General features: G+C 32.4%; 3 protein-coding genes and 1 long non-coding RNA gene across 4 annotated transcripts; 3 read left to right on the top strand and 1 right to left on the bottom strand.

Annotated features, from left to right (window-relative positions):
• The first annotated feature begins 2,351 nt into the window (after positions 1 to 2,351).
• Positions 2,352 to 4,321, top strand: LOC111707831 (histone H4). The gene is made up of 3 exons (XM_023480990.1): positions 2,352 to 2,504; positions 2,688 to 2,786; positions 3,753 to 4,321. The coding sequence occupies exons 1-3, from the start codon at positions 2,436 to 2,438 to the stop codon at positions 3,900 to 3,902; spliced, it is 318 nt and encodes a 105-aa protein (XP_023336758.1). The 5' UTR covers positions 2,352 to 2,435; the 3' UTR covers positions 3,903 to 4,321.
• Positions 4,322 to 6,687: 2,366 nt separating this feature from the next.
• Positions 6,688 to 8,859, bottom strand: LOC111707837 (uncharacterized). The gene is made up of 4 exons (XR_002766538.1): positions 8,590 to 8,859; positions 8,180 to 8,230; positions 7,871 to 7,937; positions 6,688 to 6,785 (listed from the first exon to the last, which is right to left on the bottom strand). It is a non-coding gene; the product is annotated as an uncharacterized LOC111707837 (long non-coding RNA).
• A 2,405-nt stretch (positions 8,860 to 11,264) lies between these two features.
• Positions 11,265 to 14,164, top strand: LOC111707839 (basic proline-rich protein). Its single transcript, XM_023481003.1, has 4 exons — positions 11,265 to 11,526; positions 12,561 to 12,617; positions 13,246 to 13,936; positions 14,146 to 14,164. The coding sequence occupies exons 1-4, from the start codon at positions 11,265 to 11,267 to the stop codon at positions 14,162 to 14,164; spliced, it is 1,029 nt and encodes a 342-aa protein (XP_023336771.1).
• A 179-nt stretch (positions 14,165 to 14,343) lies between these two features.
• LOC111707834 (protein transport protein Sec24A) lies at positions 14,344 to 20,412 on the top strand (the record flags this gene model as incomplete). The annotated part of the gene is given in 15 exon segments (XM_023480997.1): positions 14,344 to 14,412; positions 14,711 to 14,808; positions 15,721 to 15,764; positions 16,127 to 16,177; positions 16,430 to 16,507; positions 17,030 to 17,110; positions 17,360 to 17,471; positions 18,007 to 18,076; positions 18,313 to 18,389; positions 18,606 to 18,687; positions 18,818 to 18,888; positions 19,263 to 19,358; positions 19,624 to 19,713; positions 20,217 to 20,300; positions 20,399 to 20,412. Coding segments are annotated over 15 exon segments (1,097 nt in total), but the record flags the coding sequence as incomplete, so codon positions are not given.
• Between the last annotated feature and the right edge of the window lie 6 nt (positions 20,413 to 20,418).

Here is a 20,418-nt window from a genome sequence, read left to right as displayed (position 1 = left end):
ATGTTTTTGATGTTTTACTTTTAAAAAAATTGTTATGCTTCAAATTTTTAGATGTTTTTTATTCGGAATTTTTTTTGTAAACAATATTTGTTTCTTGACCTAGATTTCGGTTAACCCTAGTTCAGAAAGTCGTCTTTGAAATTTCTTTACATCTGATTGGTTAGATTATTGAAGCTTTCTTTAATTGGTTTAAACAAAATTTATTTATCTCTTATTGGTGTAATATCACAATCAAAACAAATTGCAGCTGAATGCCTGAAGTTATTTATTTTTGTATAATGCATTTTGTATCTATCTACGTTTACCCCTCTGAATCGAATTGAAATTGTTTAGTCAATATTACTAATTAAAATGTGCTTTAATTTTAGCTGAAATTATATAGTTGTTAAGTGCAGAACTAAAACTATTTATTTGCAAAAATGTTTATAAAAATCATTCAGCCATAAAATTTAGTATTTGCCTAAAATAAGAAAATTCTAGAGAAGAACTTTAAATAGCTTTTCTTTAATTTCTTTTGTAGCATGATGAAGTCCTTGATTGAACCATATACTCACGAAATTTAGGCGGTATTTTCCTAGAGAAGAAGTTTTGGATCCTTCTCCCCGCTCCTATCAATTTTGTACATGGTTAATTATCATTGTTTGTGCCCGCGCCGCAGCGCCCGGCCCCTTTGCCTGTCCTATCCGCTGCGATCAGCCCCCTAGCCTGTCCTAGTCACAGCGCTCGGCCCCCTAGCCTGTCCTAGCCTCAGCGCTCGGCCCCCTAGCCTGTCTTAGCCGCAGTACGGCCCAGAAGTTGTCTTAATCTAACCTATCCGTAAATAATAAAAAATCATATAATAATTTTGTTGCTGAAAAAATAAGTGGTCATTTATTAAATTGATATGAGGGGGGGGGGTCCAAAAATTGTATACTAGGACGGACCCAAATTCCGATATTTTAACCCACAAATGATGGGACTTAAGAGAATAAAGGAATGCAATCTGTCTACACCCTACTAACTGGAAAATCTATGAATACGTATGGCATTCGTATATATACATATTTTAAGGTTTGGAATAAGTTAAAATACATATTTTCCATAAATATGACATACATATTTTCGTAACCATTTTCTCGGTAAAAATACGTATTTTATAACCTTAGAAATATAGATATGATAAACGTAAAAATGCGTATGTATAAAAACCTGAAAATCCAATGAATCAGGAATTTTCAGGTTTTTCCTATACGTAGATTTAGGTTTGAATAAATCCCAACATTTCTTAAATTTTGGAATTCATAGGTTTTACCTTTACGTAAAATGCGTATTTTTTAAGGCATTTTCAAGTTCTTAAACCAAAATGTTAAGAAGATGACTACAATTTTGTATGCACATTGTTCCTTCATATCTATACTACTGTTCCACAAATTTCTTAAATCCATATTCATAGATATCAATTATTTTCAATCCAATCCAATATTCTTCTACACAAATTTACACCATCATCATTTCTTCATCTGTATCCATCTAAATCAACATTAATCAACATTAATACATGCATTTTGTCTGTAACTTCCACAATTATGTATTCATTATCTGTTGTACCATTATACCTGTTACAAGACTGTCAAAGTAGAACTTCTATTTATTAAAAAATCGATAATTTACTGACATTAATTCTAATGAAAACATCAGTTTACTTCAAAATTATAGAAATTATGAAACATTATATTTTCCAAAATGTTTGCATTACATTTCTTACATAACAGTTCTCTTGAAACTTTTAAATTCTAACTTTAAAAAGCATTTTAGTGCAGTTGAGGTTTCGTGAATATATTGACTTAGAAAAATTAGTTGGCATGAAATTTACGAAAATAATAAATATACATATTTTTAGGTTTGCATCAAACTTTTATACTTTAAAACTTTTAAACTTTAAACTCCCGAGTTCCCCAATCAAAATTTGAGGCAAATCGGTCCAGGTGTTCCTGAGTAATGATCGGACAAACAAACAAACAGACTAACAGAGATTACAGCTATATATATATATGTATATAGCTACTAGGCTTTTAGGACGCTTCGGGCCCATCTTTTATTTCAACTTTTAATTTTTGCTTTATCTGTGAGCATCTTCTCTTTGTACAGTATAAAAAAGTTTTCGGCTTTCATAATATTTTTTCACGCAAAAACTTTACAAAAATAAAAAACTTTAAAACACAAATTTTTAAAATTTTGATCATTCTTAAACCTTCCTTGGGGTCACGTGAGGTCCCTCACAAAATTTGGGCGCGATCGGTTCAGCTGTTTTGACTTTTATTAAATACAAACAAACAAACAAACACCCAAACAGACACCCAGACAAGCTAAATTTATATATAGATATAACTACCTCAAGTGCCGATGTTATTTTATTTCAGATTTCTGAGATAGCCGGAGGATTGAATAAGCTGAATATGGGTTATGAAGGAAGAGGGAAAGGTGGAAAAGGTTTGGGGAAGGGAGGCGCTAAAAGACATCGCAAGGTTAGATCCATTCATATAACAACACTAGGGGTATATATTTTCTCAACAATTTTTCCCCCTTGTGAAATAAATTTCCCCCCACAAGTTATATATGTCTGAATTGTGAAAAATAGATAAATATTTGATTTTAACTTCTCATTTATTCCCCCGAATCATCAAAAATCATTTTGAAAATATTTTTAGGTTTTGCGAGATAATATCCAGGGTATAACTAAGCCTGCTATCCGAAGATTGGCCCGGAGAGGAGGAGTTAAACGTATCTCTGGTCTAGTCTATGAAGAGGTAAAATCCACAATCAAGAATTCCTAACTCCGGGGGGGCCATTTGGGGGGCTTTTGAAAAAACGATCTCACTTATCGGTTTTAACTTTACGCTGGGTGATTGAATTTTGACTAAGGACAAGTTTCATGAAAAACACTGGCTCCAAAAGCAGTCTCTGTGCATGTATGCAAATATTTTTTCCAGTATACGGCCTTTAAATATGAATTATAAGTGGCACATTAGTTTTTAATGTAGAAACTACCAAAAAGCATTTTCATCCACTCCTCTTTCATGTCCTTAATCTTGAAAAATGATAAGTATATACTTTGCCTGTCTGTTTGCTTGTTTGTGTCCAATAAACGTCAAAACGGCTGAACCGACCGGGCCTGAATTTTTATGGGACCTTATGTGACCCCAGGGAAGGTTTATGTAGGGTTGAATTTTCATAAAGCTTCCAACAAAATTTGATTTTTCATTATTTTGAAAATCCACGAAATTTGTTATAAAATCCGAGAATTTTTGTTTTACAATGTATTCAAAGAAAAATGTTAACAACTGAAATAGAAGATGGCCGCTAATCGCCCTAAAAGATAGTGATGAATATTCTTCAAAACAATGCAACTTAGTTCCAAGGGCACATGTGGCTGATATCGCGGATTTTTCATATTGGTGGATTTTTTATTTTATAACCTGTTCAAAAAGTCTCAATTTATAGTGGACAACCTTTAAGGTATAAATTAAGTCAGGTGAAAGATGAAAGGTGATAAAGGAAGCCTTTTATTTGATAGATTTAGTTAATCCCAGAAATGATTGTGAAATTGAAATGAAACCCAGCTAAAACCAATAATTTGATATAGATCATGANAAGAAATAAAGATAAAATATAAATGTCTTAAAAAAAATAAAATTAATGTTTTACAATTTACATTGTACAATTCAATAATAAAGAGTAAAGAAACATTATCGTTGATGAACTTTATATTTCAGATACGAGCTGTATTGCGCGTTTTCCTGGAGAATGTTATGCGCGATGCCGTCACATATACTGAGCACGCTAAGCGCAAAACTGTCATGGCCACTGACGTCGTCTTTGCGCTCAAACGTCAAGGACGTACACTGTACGGGTTCGACTCATAATCTCAGATTTAGTATTTGTTATGTATGCAGTATGCACGTATGAAAGATGGTAAACCTGTGAGAAAGTAGAAATATCCGAAAAATAAAGACAAAGTACAAAAAATGGCATCTGATTTTCGCCATATACTTTTAGAGTTCATGTGAATTTATGGAAAAAGAAATTTGAATCCAACTCAAATCATTTAAATTTTTGACAAGTAACCCAAATTTTGAAATGTTTTTTTTGGATAATATACAAATATACAATATACAATACATATAATTGTATTTCGATCTTAAAGTAAACCATTAAATGTATATTCTGGGTTTTCAATATCCACTAAGATTGAACTACAGAAACACTTTTATATTAAGTTTTTTAATACTTATTTGTTGCACTGCTATTGTAAATATGTTAAAATAAATTTTTTCTCTTTAAAGTTTTTAACATAATTTCTGTTCCGAAGAATGTGTTATTACGATTCGATCAAAATAATCTTGCGAGAATGAGATTTACTGATGGGCATCATATTTAGAGCCGTTTTTAGACGTGCAAAACTTTTAGACTTGAGTGGCTCCATACAGGGGCGGATAAAGGATTTAAGTGAGGAGGGTGCTAGATTTATTTCGGAAGAAAACATCCAGATTCAGGGACAAAATATTTTTAAGGGATATTAAGAAGATATTCTGAAATCTCAGGGGGGTGCGAAGGTCCTGCCGCCGCCGCCCCCCCCGTATCCGCCCCTGGCTTCACAAGAATTCGAGATGGAAATCCTGTATCAAAATTGCATGCTAGACATTTACATGATTTCTTTTTTTAAACGATTTTTTAAAACGATTAGTAAAATAGATCTTTGTTTTTCGTTTTGAAAAAACATTTTGGTTCATATCCTTGATCAGCGAAAACGAATTCCCATAATCTTTTAAAGCTAACTTGGCGAAAATACAATTTTGCAATAGGAGAAATAACTCAGATTTCGAGGAGCACTTTAGGCGGAAACAACTCTAAATGTCTCACAACGGACTTGAAAACGAAGCCCAGCAGTAGGTGTAATGTGACACCGCCCCATTTTGCCGTCTGTATGCGTACTGCACAATTTGTTCTGCTTAAAAGGCAGGCCGGTACTTTAAATAAACCGGAGTTTTCAGAACGGTCGCTGTGTTTTCGCTTTCTGTAAATGTTAACCCAATTATCAATTTAGGGTTTCCCCCCTCATAAAATATTTTCAATGTGTTTTTTCTATAAAACAAAAATAGTTTTCCTACTGCACAATTTTTATTACTTAAAGGGACTGTAAGCGTAATTTAAAGTGACGCTCCATGCAAAGATGACAATGTCCGATTTACAACGGTACCCTTTAAAGCTTGGTCTGATCAAGAATAATTTAGGTGATATAAATGTTCTCGTGTTCTTGTTTCTTTAATTTTAAATTGCGATTTCTCTGCGACAGTGAAATGCGCATTTCTTGTGCATAGAAAGCAACTGGAAAACTCAAAGAAAAAAACACTTTTCGAGCCAGAAAAACGAGCCTATCATTTTTGATAAGATCAAGGTTTTAAGGGTATAGTTATTTTTGTATGGAGGGTCACCTTAAAGTACGTTTAGATGCGCTTTATTTATAAATCTTAATATCTGAGTGTCCGATTCACAACAGTACCCTTGAAACCTCTAGAGGAGTAACTATAAGGCAGATATTCTTGTTCTCCTATCTTATAAAGTGATACCATTCTGAAACCTTCCTTTATTCTCTCCTGAGTAAAAATCGGAATTCACTTTTACAGAAACCGTACTCTGTATTTTGAGCTAAAGCTAAGGATATCTCATCTATTCTTGATCAACGAAAGTTTTAAAAATTCAAGTATCGTCAGTAATTACACATTTATAACTTTTAGTTTATGAAAAACAATTATAACCCAGGTGTGTAAAAAAATATAAAAATTTACAAAATGTTTTTATGCCTATTTATTTATACTTTTCTTAACACAGTTCATTTTTTCCTAGAGCGTGGAAAATTTCAGATCTTTAATTATATACCTCTAGAATATTATGGCTCACGGATAGGTTCGTTTTTCGATTATCTATATTTTATTTCAGCGTCAATTTTAGCAAAACATAAGAGAAGCAAATGTTTGCTAATTTTTACATTCGCAACATTTTATTTCTTTAAGTATGTCAAATGTAGACCCTGGCAGGATATATATGCAAAAAAACGTTTTTTTTTATGTTAAAGATATTGCAAAGTTTAATTAAAGCAAACTAACAAAATACAGTTTTTAAATCTCTAAAGTTTTATTAATTTTTTTCTAACGATACAAAACAATTAACTTGGCCTATAGGTGGTGCTATGGAAACGCCTCAAAAAGTGAGACGTTTCCAGGGTTTGGCGTTTCCAACAATTTTTTAAATACAAAATATGGATATTATTGTATAATATATATCTACTATACAGTGCTGAAACCTTTAATAACGAATACATCGGCAGAATTTATCAAATGTCGTCTTGACAATTTTTCAATGAGTTTTATACTATGTTACGTAAATTTCAGTATTTGCCAAAATAAATAAATAGCCATGAATATATGAAAACAGTTTTAAAGAGTTCCATATAATCATTTAATTAAAAAACTAAATATCTTTAATATTCAATTATCAGAATGTGAAGAATACGACATTTGATGAATTCTTTCGATGTATTCGTTATCAAGGGTTTCACTGTATATATTCTATATATATTCCCATCTTTGCATAAAGGACCGGGCTTGCTGTCCCTTTTATTGTATTACTGTCATCCAAATAAGTAAGCAATCTCTTTAAACGTGAATTTATTTAATTTAAAAAAGAATAATTATGCATTTGATTCACGGATTCTTATTCTATCTTCAGACTTCTTATTTCTTCTTTTCCTAAACAAAATAATATAAATATTAAATTTTTATTTTAGCTACAGGGTGCCCCACGAAACATGACATTAGGAAGACGAATGGACATTTTTATTACTACTGAAATCCCTGTATACATAGCTTTTTGTTAATTATTATAAGATTTATTTAAATTCTTGAAAATCCATAAAGAAAGTAAACAAAAAGGAGTAAAATATCCATGCACTAAATGCATTTATATTGCAACTACAGCAAGCAGTCTAAAGAGACAAATTAATGGCAAGCATGAGTGAGACCAAAATATTATGTAATATTTATAAATAAACTGATTGTTTATTCGCGTCGAATAGTCCTCCCATCATGCTCCCCCCCCCCTCCCCAATATCTAGTTAAGCCTTTAGCCTCACCTTTAATACAATGATTCTCCCCCCCCCCTCCCCCAAGATAATGAGTATTTTAAAAGCTGTATTTTTTCCTTTGCTTTATGTGTATTCTATACATTTTATAATAAAGAAGAGAAAACGGTATCTACAGCCGCAAGAAGAAAGATATATTACTGCCTCCGCATGCTTTAAGTGATCCTCCATCTAAATATGGCAAGGTCCAATTTACAAAGGTCCTTTTAAACCTTATCCAATCAAAATTGTGGAAGAAATTGCCGTTTTTCTGACTCAAAAAGTGTTTATTTCTGACAGTTTCTCCGTTGCTTCTTATAAGAAAGCAACAAATCAATTTTGCGAAGAAATGCAAATGAAAATAAGCAGTTTAAAGAAACAAAACATTGATATATAATCAATATTTGATCAGACAAAGTTTTCAGGGGTACCACGTTGTAAATCGGGCATTGCCATTTTTGCATGGAGGGTCACTTGAAATTACGCTTACAATCCTTAACTATTGCTCTGAAAGTGCAGGTCATTTTTAATAATTCTCAATTTTAACGGACTTTTCTTGTCGGCGTTTTTACCGGGTATAATAGTTCAAAAAAGTCCATAAACCTACACTGGGCCCATATATAAGTAAACATTTGGGTTCAGCTGTTAGTCGTTAACTGGATATAAACAAACAAACTGACAGACAAGCAAAGTATTTACGTATAGGCGCTCTACCTTGATTTCGAGATGAAGAATATAGATCCAATCAATGCAAGTAAACTTACACAAACAACTGTCATCACTGAAATTAATCAATTAATTCAAAAAATTCTTTTTGAAAAAAAAAACAAAAATTAATTTTTACATGTTAATCATTATAAACATGTCCTGAACAAAACTTAAAGCAAATTTTCGACAGCCTTATATTTAACACTTTTCTATCAACGACAATAATTGCACATTTTGATTTCTTCAATTTGTGCATTTGCAATTGTACTGAAATTCTGAGGAATAATTTTCTAAATTCTAAACAAATTAACTTACCAATTACAATTTGCAGTTCAGAGCCAGAGTCAGTTTCTCCATTGGCACGCCCTAAACATTTAATCATATGTATTAATTCAAAATTATGAATTTATTTTTTGACCTTTTACAAATTGATCATGAATTAAGAGTTAAGGATGAGCAATAATGAAATTATATTTTAATTTCTGGCGATATTTCTGTAAAGTTTAAAAATCACTTACATTAAACACTAATTGTTTGAAATATCGATCTTAACAAACAGTTGTTTGAAATATCGATCTTCCTTCAAGAATGTCAAATTACAATCATTTTCTTTAAAATAATGTTTATCATTTAAAAATGTTTTCTTGAAATTAAGAAAATTTTGCTCTAAATATTGTTCGTTAACAACCTGTCCGCGTGTGCGTGCACGTGGATGCAGTACAAACCTGATCTGGTTCTTGCTAGTTTTCCTTCAACTGTACTGCTCCTCGTAAACGTGTTTTCAAAAGCTGATTGTTTTGAAGAAAGTAGTTTTGATAGTTTTGCTAATTCTTCTCTTCCTTCTCCAAATACAAGATGGCGGACCAATTACCATTTAAACCATGGGAGTAGAATGATGACATTATATATGTATACAGGGTTATCCACAAAGGATGAGACTTCAGAGACAATTGGACGGAATTTATACTGTCTGTTTGGTAATTTCCCAGAGAACGATTTTTTACAAGAAATATTTTATATGAAATTAAACAGTCGGCACTCAGATGATTTTTCAGAGAATTTCTTTTTGTTAAAGCTTGCAGATCTTGGGTTAAGGAATTCCATTTACTGGGAAAAATGAAGAATTGGACTTTTTGAGCATGCTTTCAAAGCAGGAGGGAAGTTTTTTGTGAACAATAGAATGCATAAACAACTTGCAGTTCAAGTCAAACAAATCGTTAAACTTCAGGACATTTAATTTCTTAAATATTTGACCAGTGTGTGAGTTGTATTAGCTTTTGTTGATATTTCGTACACATTTTTTTCTGGCGATTAATTAACCCTTTAAGTTTTGATGGTTGAACACCTCCCCAGGCTAATAAACCAAAGTCAATATGAGGTCTAAACAACCCATTATAAAGGTTTACCAAGTTTTCAGTTGGAAAAATGTTCTTTAATCTTAATATTTGCATTGAGGCAAGGCTGATTTTACTCTTAACTTTGTTAATATAGGTATTCCAAGAAAGATTTTCGTAACCAACATTTTGACCTTGTCTGAACTATAGAAAAATGATAAATATGAATAAAATATTGCAGCTATGGAAGTTGTTTTTAATAAAACTAATTGTGTACATATTGTTCAAACATTTAAATCTTTTATATTTGTGCAATAAATCATGAAACAACTTATTTCCGTATTAATGCGCAAAATCATGCAAAAATTATGACTTTTCTAAAGTATTTATCCGCAATTTTGTGCAAAAAAGATATTTATTTCCAATGAATGCGCTATTTTGTGCAAACCTGCAGGGTTCGTATTGATACGAAAATGATGCAAAATTTCATGCAAAAAAGTCGTTTCGTGCAAAAACGGGAAACTGCATGCGCAAGAGAATCTACTGTTTTGTGGAAACCTACCTGTAATTGATAGGAATATAGAATATAGATATCAGGGGCGTAAGAGAGCATTTAAAGTTAGTTAAATATGTTTAAAGATTATTTGAGCATTTATGTATAAACGTAACATTTAATCGTTCAGAAGTCACCATTCATTCGATCTAATGCCCTTCTATTTTTGTGGGTCCCTTTTTTCGGCATATTATGTAATTAAGTTTTATTATTATTAACATTCATGTTTATTGCTTATTGTTTATATATGATTCATTGCTAAGAACCAAAAAATGCATTTTCTCTATAAAAGGTTGTTAACGATCGTTAAGGAAGGGTTGTCGTTAATGGTCGTTATAATGAAGGGTCGTTTTCAAAAAACGAAAACAATTGTTTTTTAATGCAATCGTTTTTTTAAATAATGATTATTTTATTTCAAAATAGCTGGAAAGTTTTGAGGACTACATTCAAATACATCAAAACATGTCAAAACATCAAAAAACATAAAACCGCATATTTTAAGTCTGGGAAGATATCGTCATTATTGAAGTACTATTGGAGACCTCTTTCCGTAGAAGACCACTCTGGACGTCTCGTTGGAGACCCCCATATTTTAGTTGGAGACCCCCATATTTTAGTTGGAGACCCCCAGATTCTCATTGGAGACCCTAAGATTTTCATTGGGAAACATAATATGGGGGGTTCCATTGAAAATATGGGGTCATCTATGAAAATATGGGGGTCTCCAATGAAAATATGGAGGTCTCTTATGAAAATATGGGGGTCTCCAACGAGACGTCCATGGGGGTCTCCAATGAAAAAGGTCTCCAATGAAAATATGGAGGTATCTTATGAAAACGAGACGTCCATGGGTGTCTGAAAAAAGGTCTCCAATAGTACTCCAATGATGATGATTTCTTCCCGGACTCCATAGTTTTACTTTTTTGGTAAAAATCATTAAACTTTATGTAAAAGTATTTAATTAAAGTGCATTAAAGGAAAAGTTTATTTAAATACAAGCAACCAGCTATCATTTCACATTTCATTAAATAAAATCACTTCGTTCATAACGATTTATTTCAAAAAGTACTCCTTTTTTAATTTAAAGAAAAAAAAAACTTACCTAAACANCCTAGCCTATCTACAATGAAAATGATTTCCTTCCCAAATGTTGGTCTTCTATAAAGACGACTTTTATGTTCGCGGGTATTTTCAAATTTGGAATTCGAGCATTCTGACGTCACGGGGTGTATCAGCTGTTTATCCTTCACAGTACACAGTGGGCTGACGTGGACCTTGACTTTTGTGTTTTTAATTCATTTAAATTTCTAAAAAATTGCATATAAACATATTTATTAAGTCTGATGTTTTTCCCCTCATAGAAAAATATGTTTTAGTCTATTACCAGGTCTCTTTTTGATGATCAATCTTCATTTTTGTTTGGTTACCATGTACACCGAAGCTGTCGTAAACTTTGTTCAGTCATTTTATTTCATAATTTTCGTTTCAGAAGTGTTTTTGTGATTTAGACATCATGAACGGGATTCAGCCGCCTAGTTTGCTTACTCCAAATCTTGGACCTAGACCACTTGGACCGCCTGGGTCAATAAACAAACCCCATGCCCCCCCTGGGGGACCTATTGGACCGCCAGGGCCAAGAATCAACGGTTCTTTGACTAAGTTGGGTCCACCTGGTCCAACCGGGACTCCACGGCCCTTGGGCCCACCTAGTTTTCGTCCTGTGATCAACGGTGGTAATGGACCAGTTAAAAATGGACCGTCAAGTGGCACACCAGGTAATTAAATTCTTGATTGATTCAGTTAGTCTCTGCTAGTTTTAATTTTTTGTATTCTTTCTTATCTTCATACACATTTTCAAGCAAGCAAGTGTGGTGCAGAAATATTAATAATTTCCTAGAGAACTATTTTTGGACCCTCTTGTATACTAGGACAAACTCTAAACTTATTTGTTTTCAAATTATTGAGTATTTTCTTTAAGATCGAGTGTAGGATTAATATGTGCCCCAGTACCCGACTATAAAATTTGTGCATATATCTAAACTGTCACATCTTAGGACGTTGGCCGAATTCTTATCTGATAGTTAGATAATTCCTACGTACGTAAGCGAGACGTTATCTGATCCAAGGTACTAATGCAAGGAAAGTTATTTCAGAGGTGTACGCATTTTTTTGTACTGCAGTGTACTGTCTTTGGGCGGAAAAGTAAACACAGGACGGATGCCAGAGCCTGACATGGAATACATTTTCATAAAAATAATCTATGAAATATTCTGGTCATAGGAAACTATTATGTGAATTATCAAAATTATCAATATTAAATGCGTTTAACCTCCTCGGATACTAGACTAACACTGACGCATCTATTCTTGTTTACAATCTCCGCCCAAAGAGAACTGGTTTTCAACTATATTCAACTATATAAAATTTCAACTATATTCAACTATATAAAATTTCAACTATATTCATTATTCAACTATATAAAATTTCAACTATATTCAACTATATAAAATTTCAACTATATTCAACTATATAAAATTTCAACTTAATTCAACTATATAAAATTTCAACTATATTCAAGTATATAAAATTTCAACTATAACATTTCAAACAATTTAGTTTCCAATCAAAACGCACATCTTCACTGTAAACAAATGCAGAAATAACATTCTAATCATTGAATGGTGAACCATATTTATTCGTACTAAAAACCGCGAAAAATATTCATGATCCGGATCCTTTATTTTTCAGGATCTGCATCAAAATGATGATGAAAATGCACTTTTCTTTTTCATAAAAAAGTCGAGACATTTTATTGAAATATATTTTCCTATTAGTGTTCAATTTTCCAGTACCCCGGTAGCTTCAGGTAAACTCCTTTCATTCTCACAAAATCATCTCATAAAAATAATATTGAAAAAAAATAAGTACTAAGGATCCGGATACGTTGGATCCGCAAGATTTTGGCTTCCTGGATCTGGATCCGCAAAAATATGGGGATCCACGGATCCGGATCCCAAGGGGTAAAATATCATAATAATATCAAAATATCAAAAGAAGAGAGATTATAAAAAATTCCTCATTTCTGAATGGTTAATCAGGTTTAAGGATAGAAATAAGCAAAAAAAAAAACTAAAAATTATTTTTTGTTAAAAAAATAATTCTTAAAGAATTGATCTGGATCCATTTATTTTTCAGTGCGGATCCGGATCAAAATTAAATGAATCCTAAAATTAAATGAATCCTAAACGCTGTAAATAACTTTGCTCTACTCATAAATGAGTTTGAGTTATAAATTTAAAATCTGACATGAGTTAGTTCCAAAACTTTAGATTTGGAAGAAAAGGATCTCAGTAATGTATCAAGAATATTTATAATATTCTCGTTTAAAATACACAGTAAATAAAACTGCTCTGTATTTCTCTGTATTTCTCGGTATTATTTTTTTACTTCATTTAGAATATTCAAAATTTCTTGTAAAAAAAGCTCTTTTTTAGAATTTGGACAATCTCATTCATCCTCAGGGAAATCCTCTGCTATTAGTCAAAGTACATCCGGTCCTCGGGCCCCTGGACCACCTTCATCCACCTCTGGACCCCCCACATTGGCCCCACTCGGACCCTCCTCCAGTGCAACTTCTACCCGATCCAATACCCCCAGTAATCTCGGAGGACCATCTCCCGCTTTTAGCGGCCCACCATCTTCTTCTGGTCCTGCCTCATCATATTTCACAGGACCATCTCCGGCAGTTTCGCCCATCGGGCCATCTCTACCCAGCTCCAGGTCGACTCCAAACCTGCAGAATTCAGATGTCCGACCTCCGTTCTCAACCTCTGTCTCACAGCCTCCATTTAATTCCTCTTTACCTAGGAGTAGAACCATGGGTGGTCCATCTCCTATGGGTGGACCCTTACCAATGGGTGGTCCCTCTCCGCTAGGAGTGCCTCAACAAAATTTTGGTGGACCCTCACAAATGGGTGGACCCCCACATATTGGTGCACCCCAACAAATGGATGGACCTCCAAAAATGGGTGGAACTCCACAAATGGGTGGACCTCCACAAATGGGTGGACCTCCACAAATGGGTGGACCTCCACAAATGGGTGGACCTCCACAAATGGGTGGACCTCCACAAATGGGTGGACCTCCTCAAATGGGTGGAACTCTTCTTTTGTTTTGTTTTACAATGTACACTAGGAGAACATGTTCACAATTAGAAAATAGAAGATGGGAGCGAAACGCCTTAAAAGCCTAATATAAATATATAATCACAAAGAATAACAAGAAAGTAATTGTATGCTATATGTACATAGTACAACTATACTTATGGTAATAGTAAACAAACCAGAATTTTGTAAACATTTACGTTATAAAATGACACAAATTTGTATTGCAAGGGGTACTAATGTATCTTAATTGTACAAATATGTATCCTCTTGGCTTCAATGGACTTATAGAATGTCGTCTTCTAAATATATTCGAGCCTGGTGTTTGTCCAATCTGGATGATGTGTGGGGTGATAAAAATTACTAAAAAATGTTGGATCTGATCGGTTCAGCCGTTTTCACTTTTATGGGATGAAAAAAAAAATATTTTAACTAGATTCGGTGGAGATATGCAGTTACTGAGTAATAAAATGGGAGGAATATCAGTTACTCAACAAGGTATGTTTTTATGATTGATGGATTAGTCGATTGACGGATAAGATTCATTGATTTATTAATTAATTAATCGATACTTCTCTCCATTGATCCTGGACAATATGGAATTGATTTCAGATTGATTGATTGATTCCTTATATTCATTAATATATACAGGTTTCCACCGTATATGATGGATTGATTGATTGATATTTTCAGATTTCCATTGTGTATGGGATTTATTACAATGTTTGCATTGATGGATTTGATTGATTGATTGATATATTGATTTATTGATTGATTTATACATTTATATATTCAGGGTTCCAACGCATGTGGGGTCAGGACAGTGTAGATTTATTACAGAACAGACATATTCTCCCAGCTGAAGAGATAAAACCTCCCAAACCTAAACTTCAGGAATAATATTCAAACCTGTAAATTAGAAATTCTCAATCATCAAGACAGGGGTATATATATAGGATAAAAAGCAACTTCAAAAACCATTCTGAAGTATATACAGTACCCCTGCATAAAAATACTCATTTCCATTTTAATAATGCTATGTTTTTCATTTCTTTTTCTTTCATAGTTCAACTCAATAAATATCAATGTAAAATTACCACTTTATTTTCAGGAACTTTAAACGGAATTTCAATAGACTTATCATGCTTATACCTGGGCATATCCGGTACACATGTTCATATCCGGCATACATGGGCATATCCGGCATACATGGGCATATCCGGCATACATGGGCATATCCGGTATACATGGGCATATCCTGTATACATGGGCATATCCGGCAAACATGGGCATATCCGATATACATGGGCATATCTGGTATACATGGGCATATCCGGCATACATGGGCATATTTTCCCATTCATTTGGTTAACTTTAGCAGATGTTTTATAATATTTACATATAATTTATCTACTCTTTCCAAGTAATTTCCGGTAATTGAACCTGTTTCTAATGAAATTGAAAAAATATCATTTCTTTTATATCTTTTCATTGATTCAGTCATTTTTTCATTCATCATACATACCATTATTCATCCTTCCTTTAATTCATCCTATCATTCGTTTATTCTTTCATTCATCCATTCATTCATCCTTTTATTCATCCTTTCATTCATCCTTTCATTCATTTCTTCATTTATTCTTTCGTTAATTTTTTATTTATTCATTTATTTATCCTTACATTCATTCTTTCATTTATTATTCATCTTTTCTTGCATTGATTCAGTTATCCTCTCATTCATACCTTCATTTATTTAATATTAAATCATTGTAGTCAAAATTTAAGTTTGAATATAAATTATAAAAGGCTGAACAATGGAATACAATCAACTGTTCAAGGGATATTTTTAGGTAATGTTTTTAAAATTTCTTTTTAATTTTTCCTAGGCTATGATTATTTAACATTTATTTGATGTTTAATCTTCCAGCAATTTCTCTTCGATGGAACAATAATAAAAAAATTGCGGATTTACAATTTTGTGTTCGTGGAATTTCAAAATTTTACGAAAATCAAATATTTTTGGCGACAACGTATTGTAGTTTTGAGCATCTATTAACCTGACCTGGGGTAATTTGAGGTCCCACACAAAGGAACAGACAAACACCAAGACAAGCAAAGTATATTTATAGATTTAAGTAGACAATGTTAAAGTCTTTATTTCCTAAAAATCGTGTTCGGTTTCCAAAAAACTTGAAAAATTTTATTTTTCTAGATGTACGTTATCAAAGATTCCTGAAACGGATTCTCTTCTTAAAAAAGCCAGGTAGGAAATAAAATCACAGTTATATTAAAGGGACTGTACGCGTAACTTCAAATGACCATTCATGCAAAGATGGCAATACCCTATTTTTAACAGAACCCTTGAAAGCTTTGTCTGATCAAGCATTCTCAAATTAGTTTTATAAGTGAGAAATATTAAATAAAATAGAATACTGAAACTCCAAATAAATTATTTTGTGCAATTTTGTATATTCATTCTTGAATGAAGTAAAAATCGTGGATTATTATTGTCTAGGTTGCCCCTGGGAGTTTTAATACATCCGTACAAGGATCTGTCTCATCTACCCGTTATACAGTGCAGTACTATTGTCAGGTAAATGACAATAACAATAACTATAGCTAAATCTATAACAAAAGCTTAAACAATAACAATAACAAGAGCTAAAACAACAGCAATAACAATAGCTTAAACAATAACAATAGCTAAAAAAGCTAAAACGATATCTAAAACTTGAACAATAGCTAAAACAATAATAGCTAAAACAATAGCAATATTTAAAACAACAACAATAGCTAAATAATATCTTAATAATAGCTAAAACAATAACGATTTATTTAACTATCTATATAATTATCTATCTTCAAAGAATTGTAACTACTGAGGATCGTCATGATGTCGTGAAACGTTATGTTTAGTATAATTCTTTTTTAATAAAAAATGTGAAGTTAAAAACTGAAATAATTATCTTTCTATATATTTTTCCTTCCTACCAATTTACTTATCCATTTGATTAACTATCTATTTATTTACATATCTATCTATTTACGTAATTCTTTTTTAATAAAAAATGTGAAGTTAAAAACTGAAATATTTACAATTTACATATCTATCTAGATGTCGATCCTGTAGAACGTATATAAATCCTTTTGTCCATTTTGTGGATCAGAGACGGTGGAGATGCAACTTATGTTATAGGTAAAATGAAAAAGTAAAATTAATAAAAAACCACTCCATTTTGAAAATATTTGTATTCTTTGCAAAGAAATTTAAATTTTTCTAATTTTCCAAATAAAAACTTTTAAAAATCTTCATGACCTGGATCCGGATCCATTTTTTCAGAATGGATATCCTAGGCACGGGGGGAAAAATAATCTTTATTACAATAAAATGGAAAATAAAATATAAATGAAGTTGTATGATTTACCATAATTATCAACTGTTCAGAGTGAACGAACTACCGGAAGAGTTCCTGTATGATCCAGTTTCTAAGAGTTACGGAGACCCGTCCCGGAGACCAGAGTGTAAATCCAGTACAATAGAGTTTATAGCACCTCAGGTATTCGTTTGTACTACTCGTTAACCACCCAGTTCGTTTTATTTTTCAAATTGAATTCAATCCTTTTTTAGAATTTTTGTTCAGTTTCTATATATTTCGTTAGTTTTCTAAGTAACGTTCGTTTAATAAAATCGTTGGTTTTATAAAAAAAAACGATAGTTTTTCAGAAGTTTGTTCGTTCAGGAAGAAGCTTATGCTTTTCCAGTTGTTAGAAATACTCGTTTATTTTATTAAATAACTATTGTTTTTTTCTAGTTCGTTTAGAAATTATCGTCCGTTTCATTAAATAACTTGTTATTTTTCAAGTTTGTTAAAATATTCGTTCATTTTTATAGCACCCCAGTTAGAAATACTCGTTCATTTTATTAAAAAACTATTGTTTTTTCCAGTTCGTCAGCAATACTCGTTCATTTCATTAAATGACTTTTTTAAAGTTCGTTAGAAATACCCATTTATTTCATTAAATAACTATCGTTTACTTCAAGTTCGTTCCAACAAACGATTTAGAAACTGTTAATTAATATTTTAACCTCAGGAATATATGCTACGACCTCCCCAGCCAGCAGTTTATCTTTTCTTACTGGACGTTTCAAGACAAGCTTTAGGTAGAATATTTTTTAAAACAATAATGAATAAACATTTTAGTTTTTTTTCTCAAAATTTAACGTCCCAGCACCAAAAAAGGACTGTTTTTAAGTACAGTTATTCCTAAATTGATATTGGATACCCCATTTTTTCCTCAAATAATTTAATGTTTTTTTTTTGAAAGTTCTCTAACCGAGGCCTGTTCTTAATCGCCTTGGTTTAGTGATTGACAAAATATTTATTATATTTCATTTAGAATCTGGTTACTTGCGGAACTTCTGTGATATTCTCCTTGATGAATTAGATAAACTGCCAGGAGATTCAAGAACTCAGGTTAACCATCAGATTTGGCGGGAAAGTCGGCCATCTTCGATTCTCCGCCATTTTGGATTCGGTGGAAAATCCATGGCCATTTTGATTTTCCTCCGCGTTTTTTCATTTTATCATTTCGGCTTTTTTATCATGATATTTTAAACAATTTAAATTTATTTACAACTGTCATTTGTTCGACTTTTTTAATTTCCGCCATTTTAAATACTGTTTGTTCAGGTCGGATTTATAACGTATGATAGAACTCTACATTTCTATATGATCCCAGATGGGGCTTCTCAAGCTTCTCAGCTTATAGTTGGTACGCAGAACATTTTAAATTTGGGGGATATAAGAAAATTTGGGAATGGGGGGATGTATGAAATAAGAAATCAAGGCAATTATGAAAAAAAATGTTTTTTTTTTAAAATGTTTATTTAGAATTTATTTAGGCGACGTTGATGATATTTTCCTTCCTTCTCCTTCAGATCTACTAGTAAACCTTCAAGCCTGTAAGCAGCAGGTACAACATGAATGAATATTCCTATTTTTCGAGATTATTTTCTATTTTAGTTTCTTTGTAATAAGAGACCTTTGGATATATGCTACAGAGGCAGTGAACTTGTGAAGTTTAAATACTTGACAGAAAATGACGAAACCTTTCTCATTGGTATTCAAATATTGGTTTAAAGGGTACCGTTGTTAATCGGACCTGTTACTCTTGTATTCGTGGAGTTGGAACAACTTGAAATTTCGTTTAAATTCACTTGAAGTAGATTTAGTGTGATCCAGTTGCTAATTGTATTGAATCGATCAATTAATCATTGCTTAATACTAATATGGTCGGTTGATAAGATGATTGATCGATTTGTCGGTTGATTGATTGATTGATTCTAGATAACTGAGATGCTGACCGACCTACCTGAGCTGTTCAACGGAAGCCAGGAGACAGACAGTTGCCTAGGGGCTGCTCTACAAGCTGCTTATAAAATGGTAAACACTCCTTCATCTTGATTCCAGTATGTATTGTTTGTTCACGCTTACGGCAACTGATTTAGGATAGCTTTGTAACTAGGTTTTGTTGTAAACAATTAAGATTTCAGCGGAATAATGGGCCTTGTTAATAATATTCGTTTTTGTGCACAATTAAACCAGCCTCAAGGGTTTGATTGGTTGTGTGGTTAATTGATAATTGGTTTAAAATCTTGATTATTTTTCGTCGTTTGTTTCTTGTCTGATTGATTGATTGATTTGCTAGATATCTCCTACCGGAGGCCGAATAACGGTTGTACAGTGTACACTGCCCAGCTGTGGACCAGGGGCACTCAAGAACAGGGAGATGGGACAGGTAGGGATCCAGGGACGACGGGTACATATTTTCTTGAAAATATTTCCCCCTCTTTTAAGATAATTATGTTTCCCCACTGTGTGTAATAGGATTGTTCTAGATGTTTTTTTGCTGATATGGGGAAATATATTGATAATCGTTGACTTATATCCCCCTAAAAAATTAAAAACATCCCAGCCTTAAAAGCTGTTATAGTTAAAATTATAATCCCCCAACCCAACATCAAAGTCGGTTAGTCTCGTATCTATCTATCACACTTCTATCCTTCTGTCTATCTATTTTCATTTTCAAACTTCACTTTTTTATTTGACAAAGAAATTAACTATACATTATGTTTCATGCTTTTCCAGCAATCTTCGGTAGTAAATCCTTGTTACACTCTATTATATATATATACTTTTACCTATCCTTCTATCTAGTATCTATGTACACTTATATCTATTAATCTATTCTCTCTTTTTACACTTCTATATATTTATCTATTTATCTATTTATCTATCTAGAGTAAAGATGGGTTTGATTCTGCACTGCTCGGCCCTACAACAGATTTCTACAAGAAGCTTGCTCTAGAATGTTCTGGACAGCAGGTATTATTGTGATAAGTCAATATTTAACAATTCAAATATTCTCTACCGTCAACCTAATCCAATTGAATGTTTGAATAATTAATATGTTTATTGTTTAGATTGCTGTGGATCTTTTTGT

Source organism: Eurytemora carolleeae, unplaced genomic scaffold (assembly GCF_000591075.1).
Source record: "Eurytemora carolleeae unplaced genomic scaffold, Eaff_2.0 scaffold682, whole genome shotgun sequence".
Classification (NCBI taxonomy): Eukaryota; Metazoa; Arthropoda; class Copepoda; order Calanoida; family Temoridae; genus Eurytemora; species Eurytemora carolleeae.
The sequence above is the reverse complement of the archived record's forward strand: the minus strand, read 5'-3'. Positions and strand labels throughout refer to the sequence as shown.

Bases quoted from the DNA above. Each gene is read 5' to 3' on its own strand.
- LOC111707831 (XM_023480990.1), top strand. From the start codon at position 2,436: ATGGGTTATGAAGGAAGAGGGAAAGGTGGAAAAGGTTTGGGGAAGGGA. The intron at 2,505-2,687 runs GTTAGATCCATT...AAATATTTTTAG, and splicing joins GCGCTAAAAGACATCGCAAG to GTTTTGCGAGATAATATCCA. The intron at 2,787-3,752 runs GTAAAATCCACA...TTTATATTTCAG, and splicing joins CTGGTCTAGTCTATGAAGAG to ATACGAGCTGTATTGCGCGT.
- LOC111707839 (XM_023481003.1), top strand. From the start codon at position 11,265: ATGAACGGGATTCAGCCGCCTAGTTTGCTTACTCCAAATCTTGGACCT. The intron at 11,527-12,560 runs GTAATTAAATTC...AGTCGAGACATT, and splicing joins ACCGTCAAGTGGCACACCAG to TTATTGAAATATATTTTCCT. The intron at 12,618-13,245 runs GTAAACTCCTTT...GCTCTTTTTTAG, and splicing joins CAGTACCCCGGTAGCTTCAG to AATTTGGACAATCTCATTCA.